This window comes from Hyperolius riggenbachi, chromosome 2, assembly GCF_040937935.1.
Source record: "Hyperolius riggenbachi isolate aHypRig1 chromosome 2, aHypRig1.pri, whole genome shotgun sequence".
Classification (NCBI taxonomy): domain Eukaryota; kingdom Metazoa; phylum Chordata; class Amphibia; order Anura; family Hyperoliidae; genus Hyperolius; species Hyperolius riggenbachi.
Genome location: NC_090647.1, coordinates 347882487 through 347906460, shown reverse-complemented (window position 1 = coordinate 347906460; position 23974 = coordinate 347882487). Strand labels below are relative to the sequence as shown.

Genomic DNA, 23974 nt, shown 5'->3' with positions numbered 1-23974 from the left:
AGCTGGTGGAATCACGTGAACGGTGTGCGGATTCGGAAGTAGTCTGGCTGCAGTCATTATGGAGTCCGCTCTGGAGCAGCATTTGGAGGATACGTAAGGCACTTCGGAACTTATCGTTGCACACAGTTAAAAACTAGGGAACTATAGATCTGATCATAGATTGTTACTGAGCCGTGCTTTATTGGGAGGGTAGTCTGTTTACAGTAGATGCGGCAGCTTTTGTAAAAAAAAGTTTATATTAGTGTATTGTGTTGTAAATGAGGAACAATTATGTCATGTTAATATGCTGGAAAATAAACGTATTCCAGCCAGAAGAATCAGTAAATATTTTAAACTTCCATTTAGTGTTCACGCATTACAAATGCAGATGTTTGCCAAATGAAACTGTATGGCTTCCCACAGCAGGCTGTTTGAAATGAGCTTCAATTGCGTAATTTTCTACTGGGGATGTGACAGGAGTTACATGAGTCAATTTACACAACAGCCAGTCCTGCAGAGGAGTGATTAAAACAAAAGATGCACGACTGGCTTTTGAGTGTGCTTTGTTAAATGTTTACAGTTACCAGTAGTAAAATCACCTCTGAGCCTTGTATTTGTAATTGATATTGCTTTGTTCTAATTTTTTTTCATACCACCCACTTTCCCCCTACCCCCAACACTACATTGTTGTAGTCGGGGAAAGTGGGAGATCTTCCTGACCTGGAGGGGCCTCTAGGTACTGCCCATAAGGTAAGTCTGACCAAAGCGTTGGACTTACCTTAGATCAGTACTTTGATCAGAGTGGCCTGACAAACAAACACACAACATTTATATTGCGCTTTTCTACTGGTGGACTCGGAAAGCGCCAGAGCTGCAGCCACTAGGACGCTTTCTATAGGCAGTAGCAGTGTTGGGGAGACTTTCCCAAGGACTCCTACTGAATAGGTGCTGGCTTACTGAACAGGCAGAGCCAAGATTCGAACCCAGGTCTCCTGTGTCAGAGGCAGAGCCCTTAACCATTACACTACTACATCCAGCCACTACTACTGACGCCCTGCCAGGTAGGATTGGGTGGAGCAGGAAGCCCACATATTACGTGGAGTAGCTTGGCACCAGAGGGGATGACATTAGGAGCTGGAGAGAACAATCCACTGTCGGACCAAGTCTGACAGTGGATTGGAAAGGGTTATTGTTTATCTGTTCTCCAGATGCCTTGTGAAAATGGAAAGGTATGTATAAACATTTCCTCTGAAGTATGATTAGCGCTGTATGTTTATACTTAATTCCTCGGAAGGTGTGTACACATGTTGAATACACGTTAAATAAGTGTTGGCCATAAGGATTGAGCTTGATCCTTAGAGCCACACTGCAGGTATTGAGAACTGTACAGACGTGGCTGAGGTATACCTGAGTGGAATGTACTGTTTCCATAGACAGTGGAGGAGGAATGCTGGTGTGGTGCAGAATTGATCGGCTTCCAATCTTCTTTTTTTTTTTTTCTACTAAAAGCTTGGACTACTGCTTTGAACCGCTGACAAACTACATTCCAGGGCGCTGGAGAGTGCTGCATGGCAGTTGGTTCAGGGTGCTCCTAAGCCTGTACAAATCATTGACCTTGGATCCAGCAAAATGGCTCCAGGTCATCAAGTTTCCCCCTCCATGTTTGACAAATGATGTCACGCACTGAGAAGCCATCATTCTGTCTACTTGCAGGTGTACAAAAATCCTGCATGATAAGCTGAAGATGTCAAATTTTGAATTGTCAGTCCATAACACCTTCTTCTAGTTTTCAGTAGTCCATTGGTGGAGTTTCATAACTGAAGGAATGCTATTTCTTGTATTCTGACATCTTAAGCAATGGATTTCTTACTGCAACTTGACCTGTCAAACCTGCGTCTTGAAGTCTCTTTGCAGTTGAAACTGAGACTTGCTTACGACAACTATTAAAGGAGTCATCAATTAAATGATACTACCTCCAGTACTAGCGTAATTTAATTGATGACTTCTTTGAGCTGTGCCTGAATCTGTGGACCAGCGAGGTGCTTACCACGCAAACTGTTGACATTCACAAACTTGTCTTCTGATATTTTTGTGGCTTTGACTCTGCCAGACCTCTTCCTGTCAGAGGTTCCCCCAATTGTTGGAGTGCTTTTTGATGCTGGATGAGTCTGTACTCGCTGACACCTTGACTTTCTTTGCAATCTCTCTATAGGGAAAAGCGTCAGGGATCAGGAGCCGATTCTCTTGGGCGACATCGCTGGCTTAGGCTGCACACATGCATGTCAGCTGTGTAGCTAACATGCTGTGTTAGCCGTTAGCTTTTCTGGCTCCTTCCTCCCACGCACCACAGACTAAATGGTGTCTGCCTCTCACTCTCCCGGTTTCCCCCCTCCTCTGGTAATACCAGGGCTGTGGAGTCAGAGCAATTTTTGGGTACCTGGAGTTGGGGGGGGGGGGGGGGAATGCTCTGACTCCTTTATTAATTTAAACTGTAATTAAAATAGAAAATATGATAAAATGTTCTATTTCTCAGAGAAGTCATCATAATTTACATACAGTAATAGCTGTGCTTAGCCCACAAAAATGAAATAAACCAATCAAAAATAGTTACTTGTGCTGCTTCAATAAAGCAGTCTCTGTATGTTTAAAGTCAGATATACATATCTGATTGTGACTGTATATATGATGTGTACACAGGAATCTTATTTATTATTATTATTATTATTGATGATTTATAAAGCGACAACATATTCCGTGGCGCTGTACAAAGTAAGAAACAAACATGGGGTACATAATAATACAGGCAATGGTGTACACCAAAATACAAGATACATAATTAGTGACAAAATACAAAGAATGATACAAAATACAAATTATAGAATTGGTAATGACAGTGATAAAATTAACATGATGAATAAAATGTATAATGGTTACCAAGACACAAAAGGGGGAGAGAGCCCTGCCCTTGCAAGCTTACAATCTAAAGGGAATGGGAATGGGGGGGGGGGGGACAGGAGGAGGGGTAGTATGCAGCAAATATATAGAGGCTGTGTGTTTTAGGATACCTAGTAGGAGTGCAATTTGGTCTTAGGACAAAGGGAAGTGGCCTAAGGTAGCGCATATGCTTGTCGGAACAAGTGTGTTTTTAGAGAGTGTTTAAAGGTAACAAAGGTTGGCGAGTGACGGATGTGTTGTGGGAGGGCATTCCAGAGGAGGGGTGAAGCGAGTGCGAAGTCTTGTGAATGTGAGGAGTTGATTCTAGAGGAGGACAACAGAACATCATGTGCCGATCTGAGATTGCGATTGGGTTTGTATCTGGAAATTAGTGAGGATATGTACCGGGGAGAGAGATTGTGGAGAGCTTTGTAGGTTAGGGTTAGGAGTTTGAACTGAATCCTCTGGTTAATTTGCAGCCAGTGAAGAGCTTGACAAAGAGGGTCAGCAGAGGAAGATCGAGAAGAAAGATGAATGAGACTAGCAGCTAAGTTCAGTACCGACTGAAGCGGGGCCAGTCTGTTAGAAGGTAGTCCACAGAGTAGTATGTTGCAGTAGTCCAGACGAGAAATTATAAGAGCATGTATTAACATTTTAGTTGTGTCTTGAGTGAGAAAAGGACGGATGCGAGATATGTTTTTGAGTTGGAGATGGCAGGAGCTGGTTATGGAGTGAACATGAGGAATAAAAGAGAGAGATGAGTCGATTATCACCCCCAAGCACCGAGCTTTGGGAACTGAAGTTATGGGAGTGTTATTAACATTTATTGTTACTTCAGGCAGGGAGGTGGACAGAGACGGTGGAAAAATTATTAGTTTTGTTTTACTCATATTAAGTTTTAGGAAGCGACAGGACATGGAGGATATAGCAGCCAAGCAGTCAGGAACACGTTTAACCACCCTGGCGTTCTGATTAAATCGCCAGGGTGGCTGCGGGAGGGTTTTTTTTAAATAAAAAAAAAACTATTTCATGCAGCCAACTGAAAGTTGGCTGCATGAAAGCCCACTAGAGGGCGCTCCGGAGGCGATCTTCCGATCGCCTCCGGCGGCAAGAGATAACACGGAAGGCCGCAATGAGCGGCCCTCCGTGTTTCGCTTCCCTCGTCGCCATGGCGACGAGCGGAGTGACGTCATGGACGTCAGCCGACGTCTTGACGTCAGCCGCCTCCGATCCAGCCCTTAGCGCTGGCCGGAACTGTTTGTTCCGGCTACGCTGGGCTCGGGCGGCTGGGGGGACCCTCTTTCGCCGCTGCACGCGGCGGATCGCCGCGCTGCAGCGGCGATCAGGCAGCACACGCGGCTGGCAAAGTGCCGGCTGCGTGTGCTGCTTTTTATTTCGTGCAAATCGGCCCAGCAGGGCCTGAGCGGCAGCCTCTGGCGGTGTTGGACGAGCTGAGCTCGTCCAGACCGCTCAGCAGGTTAAGGAGGGAGTTAAGGTCTGGGGCCAAGAGGTACAGTTGTGTATCGTCTGCATAGAGGTGGTATTGAAACCCGAATGAGTTGATTAAATCACCAAGACCATGCATGTAGATGAAAAAGAGGAGGGGACCAAGGACAGAGCCTTGGGGAACCCCGACAGACAAAGCGTGAGGAGAAGAGATTTGATCTGAGTAGGAGACTGTGAAGGACCTTCCAGAGAGGTAGGAAGATAACCATGTGAGAGCAAGGCCCTTTACTCCTACATTTGAAAGTATTTGTATGAGTAAGGTGTGGTCGACAGTATCAAATGCTGATGACAGGTCAAGAAGGATGAGTATGGAAAATTGACCTTTCGATTTGGCTGTAAGAAGGTCATTGGCCACTTTGGTAAGGGCTGTTTCCGTGGAGTGGTTAGAGCGAAAGCCAGACTGGAACTGATCAAGTAGGGACTTAGCAGAAAAATAATGGCTTAATTCTGCATGTATATGGCGTTCAAGTAGTTTGGATGCATATGGGAGAAGTGACACTAAGCGGTAGTTGGCAAGTGGGGTAGGATCTAGATATGATTTTTAAGTAGTGGTGTAACAGCCTTTTTGAGTGGGGATGGAAAGATGCCAGTGGAGAGGGACAGGTTAAATAGCGATGTTAGTGCAGGCATGAGAGATGAGGATAGCTGCAGAATGAAATGGGAGGGAATAGGATCCAAAGAACAGGTGGTTAGATTAGCTTTGGCAATTACAGAGGAGAGAGAATGTTGAGAGAGTGGAGAGAAGGCAGTTAGAGAACAGTCAATGAGAGGTGTGGAGGTGGGATTTGAGGGCTGCGTGGAGAATTCACTTCTGATTTTGTCAATTTTATCAGTGAAGTATGTTGCAAATTCTTCAGCTGATAAGCAAGATAAAGGAGGAGGGGATGGAGAACGGAGTTGAAGGTGCTGAACAAGCGTTTTGGATTGTGTAAATGGGTGGATATTAGGAAAGAAAAATAGGACTTTTTTGCCACGGAGAGTGCATTTCTGAAGTTGTTCAAGGCAATTTTATGAGATGAAGTCCTCACTTGTGTTACTTTTCCTCCAGCGCCGTTCAGCTGCTCTAGAGCATCTTTTTAACTGTTTAGTGGTTTTGGTCATCCAGGGTTGGCGACAGACACAGTGAGGGCGGGCATTGACGAGGGGGGTGAAGTCATCCATGACTTTTGTAATGGAGTTGTTGTAGTGTATAGCAGCTGAGTCTGGGCCAGTGAAGGATTGTGTGAGGAGAGGTGCCAGGGCATCAGAGACAGATTGCATGTCTAGATTGCAATAGTTTCTTCAAGTATGTGAGCGTGCTTGTGCCAGGGTGGTAGGAAAAGAGGAGGAGAGAGAGAAGCTAAGTAGGTTATGGTCAGAGAGTGGTAGTGGATCGTTAGTAAAGTCAGTGACAGAACATAGACGAGTGAATATGAGGTCAAGCGTATGGCCATCAGTGTGGGTTGAGGTAGAGGACCACTGAGACAAGCCATAGGAGGAAGTGAGTGATAGAAGTTTTTTGGAGACAGTGTTATCGGTGTCGATAGGAATGTTAAAATCAGGGCTGTAGAGTCGGTCCAAAAATCCTCCGACTCCTCAGTTTAGGATTCCACCGACTCCGACTCCTCGACTCCGACTCCTCTAATTTGCATATTACAATTTTGTTGATTAAAAGTATGTAACATGAAATTCGTCTCTTAACTGCCAACGCTTAGGAATTTTACAAGACAACTGAAGTGAGAAGGATATGTAGACTACTATATTTATTCCCTTTAGACTAAAACTAGTCCTTGGTAAGAGTACTTGTAAAAGGTACAAACCGGAACAAAGAACATCTATCAGGCCCTAGGCAATGTAAGTGTGTGTACATCTAAGAATGATGTGCAGATACTCTGCAGGGGAATGAGGAGATTGTAAAAGACAACACCTCTGTGTTCAATGTGCACAGCATTCTCAGTGGATTCCCTGCAGCTCTGTGGGGAGTGCATATGTAGAGTATAGTACTACTGTGTAACAAAGTAAACCTGAGACAGATGAAATTAAAGTTTTATATATACCTGGGGCTTCCTCCAGCCGCCTTCAGGATAATCAGTCCCTCGTTGTCCTTCTCCACCACCTGGATCTTCTGCTATGAGTCCAGGTGCTTGAGCCAGTTGGGTGTAGTGCACATGCACACACTCCGCCGCCAGGAGCATACTACACCTGTGCAGCACTATTGCGTAGGTGCAGAATGTTCCTGGCTGTGGGAGCGGCATGCGGCCGGACAGTGCTGACTGGCTGAATTACCAGGACTCATAGCAGAAGATCCGGGTGGTGGAGGACAGCGAGGGACTGATTAGCCTGAAGGGGGCTGGAGGAAGCCCCAGGTATGTATAAAGCTTTACTTTTCACCCGTCTCAGTTACCCTTTAATTTGTAGTCACCAAACCAAATTTTAACAACATATCAAATTATTTGATTTCATCAGCAAAGGGAGTGCATACATTTGCATAAATCAGCATCAATGCAGAATTATTTCCATCTCGTTGACCATCTCTATTAGTGACACAGCTACACATCAGGCTTTATTCTTACAGCATAGATGTTATTTAGTATATATAAGAGATTCCTGTGTACACATCATATATACAGTATCAACCACAAAACTGGGCAAGCACCATCAACCACGCAATAACATAATACAGTACTGAGTGTAGAGTGTGCAGTAAGGAACTCAGAAGTATATGCAGAGACTAAACAAGACAAGTAGTTCCCTCAAAGACCGCACCACTCATCAATAAATGGTAAATTCATCATCTTTATTCAAAAATATACATAAAATCAATTAAAAACAATTGGAAGCCATGCAACACTGGAACAAAGTATAAATAAATTATATACATATGATAAATGGGTGCTGATCAATAACACTGTCCGTAAACACAATGATACTGGTAAGGTGCAATAGTAAATAAAAAATTTTCACCTATTTACTATTGCACCTTACCAGTATCATTGTGTTTACGGACAGTGTTATTGATCAGCACCCATTTATCATATGTATATCATTTATTTATACTTTGTTCCAGTGTTGCATGGCTTCCAATTGTTTTTAATTGATTTTATGTATATTTTTGAATAAAGATGATGAATTTACCATTTATTGATGAGTGGTGCGGTCTTTGAGGGAACTACTTGTCTTGTTTAGTCTCTGCACATCATATATACAGTCACAATCAGATATGTATATCTGACCTTAAAAATACGGGGACTGCTTTATTGAAGCAGCACAAGTAACTAATTTTGATTGGTTTTTTTAATTTTTGTGGACTAAGCACAGCTATTACTGTATATATACATTATTTTTAATGACTATTATCTGAAAAATAGAACATTTTATCATATTTTCTATTTTAATTACAGTTACAAATTCATTCGGAGTCGGTGCATTTTTTCCCGACTCCAGGCACCCAAAATTGCCCGACTCCACGACTCCGACTCCACAGCCCTGGTTAAAATCACCCATGATGATGGTAGGGATGTCAGAGGATAGGAACTGGAGAAGCCAGGCAGAGAAATGATCTAAGAAAACAGAAGCAGGGCCTGGAGGGCGGTAAATAACTGCAATTTGGAGGTTCGAGGGAGAGTATAGTCGAACTGCATGGACTTCAAAGGATGGCAGGGAGAGAGAGGGAATAGGCGTGAGAGGCTTGAAGGAGCATTTATCTGAGAGGAGAATGCCCACACCACCACCATGTTTATTTCCACTTCTAGGAGTGTGGCTAAAGTGGAAACCTCCATAGGAGAGGGCGGCAGGTGAGACTGTGTCAGAAGGGGTCAGCCAGGTTTCAGTGATCCCAAAGATTGTGAAAGCATTGTAAATGAAAAGATCATGGATAAAGGGCAGTTTGTTGCAGACTGAGCAGGCATATCGGAGGGGGTGTAGGGGGAAGGAGTGGAATATTAATAAGGTCACAGTAAGAGGGAGGGAAATTTGATTTATTGCAGTGGGATTAGCAGGGGGAAGTGGGGGTCCAGGGTTAGGTGAAATGTCCCCAGCAACAAGGAGGAGGAGTAGGCAGATATAGCGGAGCAGAAGTTGCGGTGTAGACTTAAATTTAGACGTAGTGTGACAAGGAAGGTGAGGTTGTATGTACAAGAAAATCTCATATATACGAAATAACATCTATGCTGTAAGTATAAAGCCTGATGTGTAGCTGTGTCACTAATAGAAATGGTCAATGAGATGGTAATAATTCTGCGCTGATGCTGGTTTATGCAAATGTATGTACTCCTGCTCGTGAAATCAAATAATTTGATATGTTGTTAAAATTTGGTTTGGAGACTACGAATTAAAGTGTACCTGAGTCGGATGAAAATAAGTTTTATACATACCTGGGGCCTCCTCCAGCCCCCTTCAGGCTAATCAGTCCCTCACTGTCCTCTTCACTACCTGGATCTTCTGCTATGAGTCCCAGTAATACAGCCTGTCAGCGCAGTCCGGCCGTGTGCCGCTTCCACAGCCAGGAGCGTTCTGCATCTGCGCAATAGTGCTGCGCAGGTGTAGTACCTTCCTGGCGGAGTGTGTGCATGCGCACTGCGCCCGACTGGCTCAAGTGCCTAGACCCATAGCAGAAGATCCAGGTGGTGGAAGAGGACAGCAAGGGACTGATTAGCCTGAAGGAGGCTGGAGGAAGCCCCAGGTATGTGTCTCAGGTTTACTTTAAGTTACTCAGTACTATACTCTAAATATGCATTCCCCACAGAGCTGCAGGGAATCCACTGAGAATGTTGTGCCCGTTGAATGTTGTGCCCCTATCACCCATAAACCTGGTTCAGATTGTATATGAAGAATGTGTAATGGAGGAAGAATCCCCTCATTCTCCTGCAGAGTATCTGCACATCACTCTTACATGTACCCACATTTACATTGCATAGGGCCTGATGGATGTTCTTTGTGTCTGTACCTTCTACAAGTACTCTTACCAAGGACTGGTTTTAGGCCTCGTTCACATCTATGCAGCGCAGATGGCCGTGCGATCAGAATGCAACGTGTACGTTCGCACGCCATCTGTGCTGCTACCCACTGCACTGCTGATCCCATCCATTAACCGTGAATGGGTCAGCTCTGCACTTGCGGGCAGAATGCATGCAGCAGTACGCAAGCGCATCATAGCGCATCGTACTGCTATGCAGTGCATTTGATATGAACGGCAGAAGGGCTGTCTATACCCTTCTGCCATTCTTGCATGTTACCAAATCATACGCGCTTCCAAATTTGCACGGAAGTGTGTATGATGTGAACGAGGCCTAAGTCTATGACTAAAAGTGTTAGAGGCAGAAGATCAGCTGGATAGCCAGGTAACTGGTATTGTTTAACCTGCTGGGCGGTCTGGACGAGCTCAGCTCGTCCAGTACCGCCGGAGCCTGCCGTTCAGGCCCTGCTGGGCCGATTTGGCTCAAATAAAAAGCAGCACACGCAGCCGGCACTTTGCCAGCTGCGTGTGCTGCCTGATCGCCGCCGCTCTGCGGCGATCCGCCGCGAGCAGCGGCGAAAGAGGGTCCCCCCAGCCGCCTGAGCCCAGCGTAGCCGGAACAAAAAGTTCCGGCCAGCGCTAAGGGCTGGATCGGAGGCGGCTGACATCAGGACGTCGGCTGACGTCGATGACGTCACTCCGCTCGTCGCTATGGCGACGATGTCAGCAAAACAAGGAAGGCTGCTCATTGCGGCCTTCCTTGTTTATTCTGGGCGCCGGAGGCGATCGGAAGAACGCCTCCAGAGCGCCCTCTAGTGGGCTTTCATGCAGCCAACTTTCAGTTGGCTGCATGAAATAGTTTTTTTTTTATTAAAAAAAAAACCCTCCCGCAGCCTCCCTGGCGATCTTAATAGAACGCCAGGCAGGTTAAAAGGGAATAAATATGGCAGCCTCCATATCCCTCTCAGTTCAGTTGACTTTTAAAATTCCTAAGCGTTGGCAGTTAAGAGATGCATTTTGTTACATACTTTCAATCAACAAGATTCTAATATGCAAATTAGAGTAGTTGGAGTCAGTGGAATACTAACCTGAGGAGTTGGAGGATTTTTGTACCGACTCCACAGCTCTGGGTAATACAAAGTATTGAGCCCAACAAGAAAGTCCTGCCCCTCACCACTCTAGCGCTGGGGGCTGCATCCTCTCATGTCCTTTGCTCACGCTGCACTGCATAGCGCACCTACCGATGTCACATGACATCGGGATCCAAAGCCACGCTATGCAATCCGCGCACTACATTGTATTACCGGGGGAGGGGGGAAATGGAGAGAGTGAGAGGCAGACGCTGTTTATGTTATGGTGGGAGGAAGGAGCCACAGAAGCTAATGGCTTTGGCACTGCGGGGATGGGGCGAAGGGGAGGCGGCCCTCCCGTCCTAGCTGTAAGTAGAGAAATTTAGGACCGACTCGCAGCTAAGGTGACTCCCCTATACTTTTATACTGTGAGTCAGTCCTTAATTTCTGGACTTATAGCCGAGTATATATGGTAGTTAAATTTATATTTCAATCTACTTTTTACGTTTTTACTGTTTCATTGTCTCTGCTCAATGACACATTCATTCAAGTATGTCACAGCTAAAATCCATGTCACTTGCATCTGAATATTTGCTCTTTTGGACAGAGAAAGGAAAAAAAGGAACACAGCCTAGATATTTGTATGCTTGGACTTTACGTACAAATGTCTGTCATCACGTCACATGTTACCTTGTGTATCCTTTAAAAAGAATAACAGAAACATTGTGAATCTCTCACGGGGAGATGTACTAGTGTGAAAGTTGTTGGTTGAAGGTTCACAATCGGCAGATTAATAATACCTACTGCAAATTACACCAACATAGGACATAAGTAATTTATGGTGCATTGAAACAAATGTACATCCTATATGTATGTGTACACATGTACGTTACAACTTTTTGTGATAGCGGTCCTTTATGCCTAATACACACAATGAGATTTTTTGGCAGATTTACTTCCAGATCGATTTATTTCCAACATGTCTGATCTGATTTCCGATCTATTTTTGCTTTCAATTTTTCGTTCACTTCTATGGAAAATCGATAGGAAATCAGATCGGACATGTTGGAAATAATCGATCTGGCAGTAAATCTGCCAGAAAATCTCATTGTGTGCATTAGGCATTACAGACCACAAAAAAGAACTTGCAGTAGGCAGGTCACTAATCACTCACTTTATCTGTGCATGCATTTAACTTGGAGCTCTGATGATACAGGATTAATTCAAGGGAAACTATAGGCAAAATAACATACATTTTTATATTGCTTTTATTTATTTTCTTACAATAAATTAATAAGTATTAGGCAGTGTTTGCTCACTGTAAAATATTTCCTCCCCACACATTGCTTTCTGAAATGTATCACAGGCAGCAACCTCTTTTGTACTGTCAGGTGATTTCTTCAGAATGTTAATTTACTGAGAGTTCTAAAGCCAGTAGTAAAGACCTCTTGTCTCCCAGAATACTTGGGGGGAGGAGGATCCACATAGTAAACAGCCTAGGCTAAGCCTCAGTGGGAGGGCAAGTCTACATACCAATATACCGCAATATATAGCTATAGGAAGTGTTTCTGATGTTGAAACCAGGATATTCAACGTAAAATTGGGTATCGTGAATAATTTACTGCATACTACTATATGTCGTTACGGTTCCTCTTTAAGGCAGTGATAAAAAAACAAACAAAAAAAAACTAATCTGCCTCATAACTTGTTATGCCAATACATTCAGAAGAGTGTCATGTGTATTACTGAAAGTGACCAGCTGTTTTAAATCTGATAACCTTTTCTGTTTCCTTGCAGAATGAAAAATCCATCTATAGTTGGAATCTTATGCACTGATTCACAAGGATTGAACTTGGGGTGTAAGTGTCTGTTTATAGAAAATGGTTACATAAGAATAGCAGTATTAAAAGACAAGCAAAAGGTTAAAGAAAACATCAAGCATTTTAAAAAAAACTAACAGGTCTACTTACCTGGGGCTCCCTCAATCCCCTGGCAGCCCATGTGTCCCTCGCCACAGCTCTGCTCCCAGACATTGTGCCCGGGTCCCCTGCGTAGCAGGTCGCCGGCTTCTGCGCCTGCGCAAGCTTACGGTCGCACTCCAGTGGCCCAGCGGAGCAGGTCATCAGCTGCTACGGAGGGGACCCCAGCACAATGCCTGGGAGTGGAGCTGTGGCGAGGCACACTTAGGCTGCCGGGGCCTAGAGGAATTCCTAGGTAAGTACCGTGTCTTCCGCCGTATAAGACACTCCGGAAATTTAAGACGCACCTAGGTTTAGAGGGCACAGACCAGGGAAAAAAATATATGTATACTAAACCTGGTGCGTCCTTATTCCAGGAGTATCTTGTACATGTTCTCCCCAAAATGGTGTCCTCCTGTGTCCCTTGTGTCTCCTCCATGTATCCCTTTGTGTTTTCCTGTGTCACCATTCGCTGGTGCCAAGTGGGTGGCCGTTCTCTCCCCCGTGTCTATGTTCCCCCTGCGCAAATGTAACGAGTTCAGGCAGCCGGATCACACACACCACATGGCCGCCGGGATCTGTCTCCTAAAATATCGGGCAATACTGATGGGATCAGAACAAGCCTTTTAGTAGAGCAAGTCACGCACAGGAGACAGGTCTGTAATCCTTGCGGCCATGCGATAGGGAAGCCAGCTGCCCGATATTTTACATTTGCACAAGGTGGAGCGGAGACACGATAGATAGAGCGGGCACACGGGGAAAAGAGACACCAGCAGCATTGCACAGGAGACAGATCCCGGTGGCCATTCGGTATGTGATCAATCTGCCTGAACTCTCGTTACACTTGCGCAAGGGGATCAGAGACGCGGGGAGAGAGGGGACACACACACAGGCAGGGAATCCCCGACATGGCGGCGGTTCGTATCGGTGGGCGTTAATTCCCTGACTTTGCCATATAAGACGCAGGGACTCCCCTCCCCCCTCTCCCCTTTTTCTGGGGAGAAAAAGTGTGTCTTATACGGCGGAAAATACGATAGATCTGTTGGTGTGTTTTTTTTTTTTGTTTTTTTTTTAATGCCTGATGTTTCCTTTAAGACTGGAGCAGAACGATTATGCATCCAGCGTACTCAGACTGAAATCGGTACGCTAGGTTAGTCAGTGAGTCAAAAAGTTGAAAAGCAAAACGGCTAGCATTAATATAAGCTGCAATAGCTTGCATATTTCTCTGTACAGGGCTCTCTCAAGGACATGCCACACTAGTGACAGGCATTCTGACTGAATTGCCATGAATAGTAGCTACCACTTAATTACATTTCAGTGGATTTGTCAGCAGTGGGAACTAGCACTAGCGACAAGTTGTAGTGACGAGTCCCAGCAACTGTTTCCAATTATATCTGACTGACTCAGTTGTATGATATGGCCCTTAAAGAGGAAATCCAGTGAAAATAATGAAAGAAAGGTGCTTAATTTTTACAATAATTTATAAATTATTTAGTCATTGTTTGCCCATTGTAAAATCTTTCCTCTCCCTGATTTACATTCTGACATTTATCACATGGTGACATCTTTACTGTTGGCAGGTGATGTCTGTGGAAAGAGAGAATACATTTTTGGCAGGTGGAAACAGCTGTTATTTCCCAGAATGTAACAAAACTCCAACAGTGGGAGGGGTTTCACCACCGTATCAGCCATACAGAGCCCCCTAATGATCCCAATGTGAAAGGGTAACAATTTCTCATGGGAAAGGGGGTATCAGCTATTGATTGGGTTGACGTTCAATCCTTAGTTACAGTTCCTCTTTCAGTTCTGTGGGGTGTGCATTCTGTTATTTCAAAACTTAAAAGCTTATCATGTGTTTTGGTAGGCTGCACTGTAACTAGAATTCTTCCTAGTCTGCAAACAATACTGTAAGGTGTGGGTTACTGCTTTGTTGATGAACCTGAATGACCTTTTTGCTGTATAGGTTGCGGAAGCTTATCTGATGAACACGCTGGCATAATTTCCATCCTTCCACAACTAGCAGCGAAACTCACCAGTGACCCTACGGATATACCTGTTGTATGTTTGGAATCAGATTCTGGGTAAGACCTAGGCCTTTGCCTGTTGTTTAATGTTAATGTGTTTGGTAAGAATATTATCAGGATCACCTCTAAAATATTTGATACCTTAGCACAGTGGTTCTCAAACTCTTTGGGGGTGAGGGTGCCCTTGATGGCTTTGAATTTTTTTTCTTGGGGGGTGGGGGGGGGGTCAGGTTAGACAGCATTACCCCCTCCGAATAGTTATTGACCATCCCACGATGCAGCACCCCCCCCCCCGGATAATCGGTGAACCCCCCCCCCCTTCTGCAGCATCCCCCCTGAATGAACATAACAAGGATAAAGGGCCAATCTTGTAGAGCGCATAGACATTTCCCCACATGGGGGCTAAAGTTAGTAACGCCCCCTTTAACTATGCAGCATCACTTTGGCACCCACTCCAGATTGTAAGTGACTCACATTAGCTGGACAAACATTTACTTAACTATCAAGGCTAATGCTGGGAATACACGTTTCGTTTTTGCCTTCGTTTTAGCCTTCGATTCGTTCAGTAAACGAATCGAGTGTTGAAAACGTATGTGAAAATAGTCATAATCTCATTATAGTTTCGATTAATAGACCCCAAAAACGAACGACTAGTGATCGAACATGTTTGATATTATCTCTCTTTATCCATCTAATCGAGCCATTGGTAGGCTTGATGGCTGTTCAGATCGATTATATGTTCGTTTATGTTAGTCCGTCCCTGTAAAAAGGGATTTTCGTTTCGTTTCTTTGCAGCCTTCGATCATTGGAAAAACGAAACCATCAGAATCGAAAAAAAAAAACGAAACCGTGGGTGGTGATATTAACCGTACGTTCGATTATTTCGGGAACGAAAAGGACAAAAGGCACAATCGAAACGAAGGCTAAAACGAAGGCAAAAACGAAACGTGTATTCCCAGCATAAGGCACATGGATCCCTCGCTCCACCCCAATTTCTCTGGGGACTAATGCCAGGTACAAACAATGCAATTTTCTGACAGATTTACTCTCAGATCGACTATTTCCAATATGTCTGATGAATTTTTCCATAGACGTGAACTGCAAATCAATTGGAAATCAGATCAGACATTGGAAATAGTCTATCTGTCCGAAAATTGCATTGTGTGTACCTAGCATGAAGGTTAACCCGGCGGGTAATGCAGCCTCATTGTACGTCAAAGCGCGGTTGCATTGCCTGATGGCAATGCACAAAGGATGGGGATGAATGATGAGGCACCCCTGGGAGGTGCTCGAGGTGCACCAGGGTGAGAGCCCCTGCCTTAGTACTTGCTGTGATGAATATGCCATTTTTTTCAGAAACTACACAATTTTCTTATTCAAATTCCCTTTAAGAAAAAAGTCAGAGATCCCTCTAGAAATCTTGTAGATGTAGTATAGTTGGTTCTCCCCAGCTTTCACTCTCTAGAAACTTCCTACACTGCTGGGATAATACCTCTTTGTGGCCAGTACTGCAGCGTGACAAATTCTTACTGCGAGAGTGCTGCAGCTGCATGTCGGTCACAAAGTTAATTTTTCAGCAGGGGGAGGGAGTAGGTAAGCTCAATTGACTTGTCCTCCTAGGTAGAGGCTGACTGCTGCCTCCTCCCATCTTCTCTCTGACATGTTTGTGTGTGGTAAACGGGTAAGGGAGGTGGGTTCTAAACAGCTTTCTGTTAAGTAAACTTGCACTGTCCTCCCAACAGTTACAGGATGCAGCAAAATGGATAGATTTTGTAAGTTTGTACAACAAAAGGTACACTAAACATGGTGCATTGTCAAATTAATGCAAATTTACTGCCTGATGCATTAAGACATTGGGAGGCTGAGTTAGGGCTTTACAAATGTGATCACATAACCAGAACCAGCTGAGTTAGGAAAGTAAGCTTCCGATTTGTGGAAGTGGTTGCTACTTGGATTGCATTATCTTGCTTTTCAGACTGGAAAGGGGAAGGGCACAATGGAATTGGAGGCAATTGCAATCTAAAACGATAAGTTTGTAATTCCTTTCAATAATTCCTATATTTGTATAGCGTTTTTCTCCTGCGGGACTGAAAGTGCTTGTGAGGCAGCCACAAGAGCGCGGTCAGTAGGCAGTAGCAGTGTTAGGGAGTCTTGCCCAAGAAACTCCTTACTGATTAGGTGCAGCTTACTGAACAGGAAGAGCCAAGATTTGAACCCAGGTCAGTACACTATTTAGTCACTGCTGTAGTGCACAGCAGTGTAGGGGTCGGTACAAAGATCCTCCGGCTCCAAATCCAACTCCTCAGTTTAGGATTCCATTGACTCCTCTAATTTGCGTATTACACTCTTGTTCATTGAAAATATGTAACATAAAAGGCATCTCATCACTGCCAACACTTAGGATTGTTAAAGGTCAATTGAAGCGAGGGGTATATGGAGGCTACCATGTTTATTCCCTTTTAAATAATACCAGTTACCTGGCTATCCTGCTGAACCTCTGCCTCTAATACTTTTAGCCATAGACCCTGAACAAGCATATGCAGATCAGGTGTTTCTGACATTGTCAGATTTAACAAGATTACCTGGTAGTTTGACAAGATTACCTGGTAATACTGGTAGTCCCCAGTTAACAAATGTGATGGGGACTGTAGGTCCGTTCTTAACCTGAATCTGTTCATTTGTCCCCATCTATTCCCTGTGCCTCTTGTCACCTCAGTTCCCCCGCACCTCTTTTGTCCCCTTCTGTCTCATCTCTGTTCTCCCTGTGCCTCCCCCCCCCCCCCCCTCCTGTGTCACCTGTTACCGCTGTGCCTTTTTATGATATGCTTGAATTTAGAGGCCTCAGTCACTTTAAATAACTGGTTTAGTAAAAGGACTTGCTCTGCAGTGTCTCTTTAAGGAGAATTTCTCTTAGAGAGAAATAAAGATATTTGGAGTTTTAGTAGAAATGTTCTATGGGTAGGTACAAGGCCATAGGATAGATATCAAGCTCTAGATATACAGACTTCCAGGCCTTGTGGGATTAACATCGAGTGTTTTCATATTTCCTAAAGGTAAACAATAGCCAGGGAACAGAAAACAATCTTCTCCTAGGAACAAGGGAACAGGTCATTTTTCCAGTGCATGCGCAGTTAAGACTTTGCTTGTCATACTATCACATATTCTTATCAGTCAAGAGCATGCGATGGGGACTGGACCATCCCTGCTGGATGATGTCACATTTAACTCTTTAAAGGCTAGTATAAAACAGTCAACAGGCTCCAGAGAGCCACTTCTGACTTTCTACTTTCCTTCTAGTAACTTCCATTACCTGTATGCTTTAAGCCCCGTCTACACGGGGAGATGTTGAGGAGATCCGGCAGCTCGATTAGCCGCCGGATCGCCTCTTCCGCGTCCCCGCCGGATTCGATTCCCCGATCGTCCCCGCCGGCGCCGCTTATTTTCCGCTCGATTCCCTGCCATTGTCCCCTCGCGGGGAGCGAGCAGGGAATCGGCGGAAGCAAGATCCGTCCTGTCGGATCTTATGATTAGCGCATTAACGGCTCGATTGATGAGGAACATCGCGGCCGCATCTTCGCGTGTAGATGCGGCTTTATATATTCTAAGTGCAACTAGCATAGATGTACCATAAGAGAAAGCCTGGTCTATTCGCAAGGGATAGACCAAGTCTGCATGGAATGCATAAGATACTACAGACTACTATCTTCTACGAAGATAAGATTACTGCTGAACACATCTGTATATCTGTTTTCCGAATAAACATCTTAACCTGTGATGACGTCTAAGCAGTTCTATCTCCTGTGCTGTTGCTGTGATGAGTGTCAAGTTATCACACTTTCTGTGATAGGGTGCCAAACAAAGGTGCAGTGTTGTTGCCCTTAGCAACCAACAAATATTTATTACATGCCTCTTTTGTCCCCCTCTGTTCCTTCTGTGCCTCTTGTCCCCCTCTGTGTCACCCTGTCATCTTTTGTCCCTCTTCCATGTCACCTCTTGTCCCCCTGTGTCAGTGTGTCAACTCTTGTCCCCCTGCCCTGTCCTCTCCAGGTATAGGTGCCAGCAGTATAGGTAGCCAGGAACAGGTGATGCCCCCAGTATAGGTTAGCCAGGTACAGGTGGTGCGCCACTATAGGTTAGCCAGGAACAGGTGATGCCTCCAGTATAGGTTAGCCAGGTACAGGTTGTGCCTCAAGTATAGGTTAGCCAGGTACAGGTGGTTCTCCCAGTATAGGTTAGCCAGGTACAGGTGATGCCCCCAGTATAGGTTAGCCAGGTACAGGTGATGCCCCCAGTATAGGTTAGCCAGGTACAGGTGATGCCCCCAGCATAGGTTAGCCAGGTACAGGTGATGCCCCCAGCATAGGTTAGCCAGGTACAGGTGGTGCCCCCAGCATAGGTTAGCCAGGTACAGGTGGTGCCCCCAGCATAGGTTAGCCAGGTACAGGTGGTGCCCCCAGCATAGGTTAGCCAGGTACAGGTGGTGCCCCCAGTATAGGTTAGCCAGGTACAGGTGGTGCCCCAGTATAGGTTAGCCAGGTACATGTTGTCGTGCCCCCAGTATAGGTTAGCCAGGTACAGGTTGTGCCCCCAGTATAGGTTAGCCAGGTACAGGTTGTGCCCCCAGTATAGGTTAGCCAGGTACAGGTGGTGCCCCCAGTATAGGTCAGCCAGGTACAGGTGGTGCCCCCAGTATAGGTTAGCCAGGTACAGGTGGTTCCCCCAGTATAGGTTAGCCAGGTACAGGTGGTTCCCCCAGTATAGGTTAGCCAGGTACAGGTGGTTCCCCCAGTATAGGTTAGCCAGGTACAAGTGATGCCCCCAGTATAGGTTAGCCAGGTACAGGTGGTGCCCCCAGTATAGGTTAGCCAGGTACAGGTGGTGCCCCCAGTATAGGTTAGCCAGGTACAGGTTGTGCCCCCAGCATAGGTTAGCCAGGTACAGGTGGTGCCTCCAGCATAGGGTTAGCCAGGTACAGGTGGTGCCCCCAGCATAGGTTAGTATAATGTAATTGGGATTGATTCCTTTTAGATAGGAAAGGAAAAAAACCTTTTAATCCTTTTCTGGAGTCATCCACTTGACCCACAAAAGACTAATTGTATATAGAAAGGATCATAAACAATTCATGCAGAGTCTTTCTTGGTACAAAAATAATCAAAAAATACTTTATTGACACATATTCATTAAAAATTCCAGAGATATTCTCAATGAAAAAGGGCTCCTTTTGAATATACAAAATCTTCCAAGACAGGAATATAACAATTTAGTGCACTACAAAACAGGCAACGACACGCTTGTTTCGGGCACAAAGCCCTTCGTTAGGCCCAATGCACAAAGCACTATCTATCAATCAATGCATGACGGGAGCATCACAAAATGGGAAAACGCCTGTAGCGACCAGATGTAAATAACACAATCCTGAAGGCCGGTAAGAAAATCAATTCAGCTGCTAAACCAGGAGTGTCTGTTTTGTATTGCACTAAATTGTTATATTCCTGTCTTGGAAGATTTTGTATATTCAAAAGGAGCCCTTTTTCATTGAGAATATCTCTGGAATTTTTAATGAGTGTCAATAAAGTATTTTTTGATTATTTTTGTACCAAGAAAGACTCTGCATGAATTGTTTATGCCCAGCATAGGTTAGCCAGGTACAGGTGGTGCCCCCAGCATAGGTTAGCCAGGTACAGGTGGTGCCCCCAGCATAGGTTAGCCAGGTACAGGTGGTGCCCCCAGCATAGGTTAGCCAGGTACAGGTTGTGCCCCCAGCATAGGTTAGCCAGGAACAGGTTGTGCCCCCAGTATAGGTTAGGCAGGTACAGGTGGTGCCCCCAGTATAGGTTATCCAGGTACAGGTGGTGCCCCCAGTATAGGTTAGCCAGGTACAGGTGGTGCCCCCAGTATAGGTTAGCCAGGTACAGGTGGTGCCCCCAGTATAGGTTAGCCATGTACCCTATGCAGAGCCCCGCTCTCTGCATTCCACTGACAAGATTTCCCTTCAGTCAGAAGTAACACTTGGGGGAGCCTCTAGCTACTTAAAGGAATACTATCGATCCCCAAGTATTCTAAAATGACAATGTACAAATAATGTCTAAGTAGCTGTGTAAACATTTTCCTACTTTTCATGTTAAATATCAGAGGCAAAAGCTGTAATTTATTGAGGGTAGGATTTAGCTATATTGGGACAAATCAATTACAGAAGGGGTGTCTGTTTCAATGCACAGCCAGAGTTGCATATCAGACTACAGAAAGCAAATATCAAACATATCAAACCCTGAAAGCAAAAACAATATGAAAAAGCAGTGAGAATTAGTTACATTTCCTCTGCTCTCTTCAGACATTTCAGTCAGAAACAGAGCTCCCAACAGCTGCAGCTCCTGTGTCCTGTCTCTCTCTGTCACACACAGAGTTACACATAGAGTTAACTGAATAAGTGTGAGGGGAATTTCCCCTCTCCTCATGGCTCAGTCAGCCGTCAGTTTTGGCGTCAGTAAACTTTGAATGTATTTTGCTAACAGTAAACAAAGAAGTTGCTACTAAAATGTATACATCAGTACTTAGCAGCACTTCCCAAACAATTCCTGTGTCAAAAAAAAGATGTGAATTGATAGTATTCCTTTAAAGGGAACATAAACTGAGAATTATATGGATTTTTCTTTTCATAATACCAGTTGCCTGACTTTCCTGCTGATACTGCGTCTCCACAACCCCTCAACAAGCATGCAGATCAGGTGCTCTGACTGAAGTCAGACTGGATTAGCTACCTGCTAATCCGTGCATGTGTGATTCAGCCACTATTGCAGCCAAAGAGATCAGCAGGACTGCCAAGCAACTGGTATTGTTTAAAAGGAAACGTCCATATCCCTCTCAGTTAAGGTTCCTTTTAATACTGAGGTTCCTCTAGCTACCTGGGGGCACCTCTAGGTACTTAATATTGAGGGTACTTTCGGCTACCTAATGCTAAGGGGCACCTGTAGCTACCTATGAAGGGTAAGGGACAGCCAGTAGTTTGGTGGGGGTTGTAGGTTCATAGAGGACGAAGTCTAAGGTCCTGGGACATCTGTGCCTATATAGGCTCCTATGAGGTAAATCCGGGATTGCAAAAACCATTTAGGAGAGAGCATTGTTAACCACCTTAGCGGTATGGATGAGCTCAGCTCGTCCATTACCGCCAGAGGGTGCCGCTCAGGCCCTGCTGGGCCGATTTGGATCAAATAAAGAGCAGCACACGCAGCCGGCACTTTGCCAGCCGCGTGTGCTGCCCGATCGCCGCCACGAGCAGCGGCGAAAGAGGGTCCCCCCAGCCGCCTGAGCCCTGCGCAGCCGGAACAAATAGTTCCGGCCAGCGCTAAGGGCTGGATCGGAGGCGGCTGACGTCAGGACGTCGGCTGACGTCCATGACGTCACTCCGCTCGTCGCCATGGCGACAGGAGAAGCCAAACATGGAAGGCTGCTCATTGCGGCCTTCCGTGTTACTTTTGGCCACCGGAGGCGATCAGAAGAACGCCTCCGGAGCGCCATCTAGTGGGCTTTCATGCAGCCAACTTTCAGTTGGCTGCATGAAATAGTTTTTTTTTTTATTTACAAAAAACCCTCATGCAGCCGCCCTGGCGATCTTAATAGAACGCCAGGGTGGTTAAAGAACGTAATAGGAGGAATGTATATTGTTTGGTTCCCCGATTCTGCATAAAGCACACATGTTGTTGTTCCCAGTAATGGCAGCTCCCATACTTCTATCCTGATTGGTATGAATAGGGAAATATTAAAGAAATGTTGTAGTGAGAAGAATTACAATGCTGCAATATTTCCTATTCACAAATACTATTTGCCCGGTTGTCTTACTTTTGGTTTCAGTAGTTTGCCACACAATAAACATGCATCCCATGGAATGAAAACTGCTGCTCTGCATATCTGTTGTGAATCAGTCAGAGCAGCCACATAACCTGTTTTAAATGGAAGTCAGTGATGGCAATTTTGATATTCCCAGTACAACGCTGTCATGTTGGCACAGCCAGCATGCACTATTACTAATATCTGTTTTTCTTTTATTTCTTTGCTAGCACTATTATGATTCAGAAGCATGACCGGCTAACAGTGGCAGTCCACAAAGTGGCCTCCTAAAGACTGAAGATGATGTAGAACCAGCCATGCACCATTGTGTCCTGCCTCTTTTTCAATTGCTATTTCTGAAGTGTGAAGATTCTGGCAGCGCGGCTATATTGTAAAGGAGTTTGACCCGCAAAGGAGATAAAGAACATTCTCATATACCTTCTATATTGGATAGTATAGTACTGGATGACAGTACTCAACCACTAAAGCTGCATTCGACATTTTGACACATCCCATCACTAAATCTGCATGGGACCATTCAGTGTGTAGCCCATGTTAGACAAGCAAGTTTAAATTCATAAAAGGTCTCAAGCTATGTCCAGATGGGCATTTATTATTTTGAGTGATCATTGGTGATAATTTAAAAAGACAAGGAATGATCACTGTACAAAACATCTGCTTGGCACACAGCTGAGCAGCCGCTTTATGAGGAGGGGGTATGATGAGCAGACGACACAAGCAGCAATAAGCTTCATTGTTTAACGATACATCATGATGGATCTCTAAATGCCCTCACTGGAGATCTCTACTGATGCTAGATTTGTGCATAAAGCTGGGTCCACGCGTACAATAAAAGTCCCCTGACAGGGATCAGGACTCGATCTCTTGGGCCACAGCTTGAGCTGAGTTCTGCACAGACACGTCACTAGCCTATAGGCTAGCAAGTGTTCTGTTGCTATGGAGGGGGGTTGAAGGAGCGGCAGGGAGAAAATAATGCTCTTGGCCCGTGCACAGCCAAGCCCATATGCCATGGCGGATCGACCGCCAACGCATTAAAGGGGGGGGGGGGGAGGGGGATTAGGTTGGTCATGGGCTTGCTGTATACAAGCTAGATTTTTGGTTGAGACTGGCCAACTTTGCCGAGCCATCATACGTGTGAACAAAGCTTTAGTCTTGCAAAGGGTTGTCTAAAGACGCTCAAGTGATAAATTATTCAGCATCTGTATGGAGCTTTATAAGTGGTTGGTAACTGTATTGTTGCTTCCTGGATGAAAACCAAGTAATTTGGGTTTGTAAATTAGAAGTGTACCCTTTCTGAAATCTCTCAATATAATGATGCGATTTAACATCTAATCACCCCATCAATGCTTGGACTGAGGTGTGGCCTGCTGTGATGCAGAGGAGTGTCTAGCTGGAATAGCCTTGTAATAGATGTGCGAATACAGGAGAAAGTATCAGTGTACAGTTTGTGGTAATGTGTGTAGTAGAAGTGCCTTGTTTGTGCAGTTTAAGAATCACTTAATTATACTGTGTAAGTATATATGTATGTATGTATAAGGAATGTTTTGAAGCAGTCGTTTTATTTCTGAAACTGTTTAAAAGATTTTTTTTGTTTTTGTTTTCCAAATTGCAAAGTGTTGAGGAGCAAATGAACTCCCTAGCTAAACACCAAATTTAGAGGAACTCCAATGAAAATATGAACAATTAAACAAGTGCTTAATTTTTACAATAAATATGCATAAATGA

The 23974-nt window shown here is 44.8% G+C and overlaps 1 protein-coding gene across 1 annotated transcript; it reads left to right on the top strand.

The window, feature by feature from the left end:
- On the top strand, window positions 1-23974 carry LAMTOR5 (late endosomal/lysosomal adaptor, MAPK and MTOR activator 5). The gene is made up of 4 exons (XM_068265541.1): window positions 1-93; window positions 12220-12281; window positions 14344-14461; window positions 22459-23974. The coding sequence occupies exons 1-4, from the start codon at window positions 59-61 to the stop codon at window positions 22517-22519; spliced, it is 276 nt and encodes a 91-aa protein (XP_068121642.1). The 5' UTR covers window positions 1-58; the 3' UTR covers window positions 22520-23974.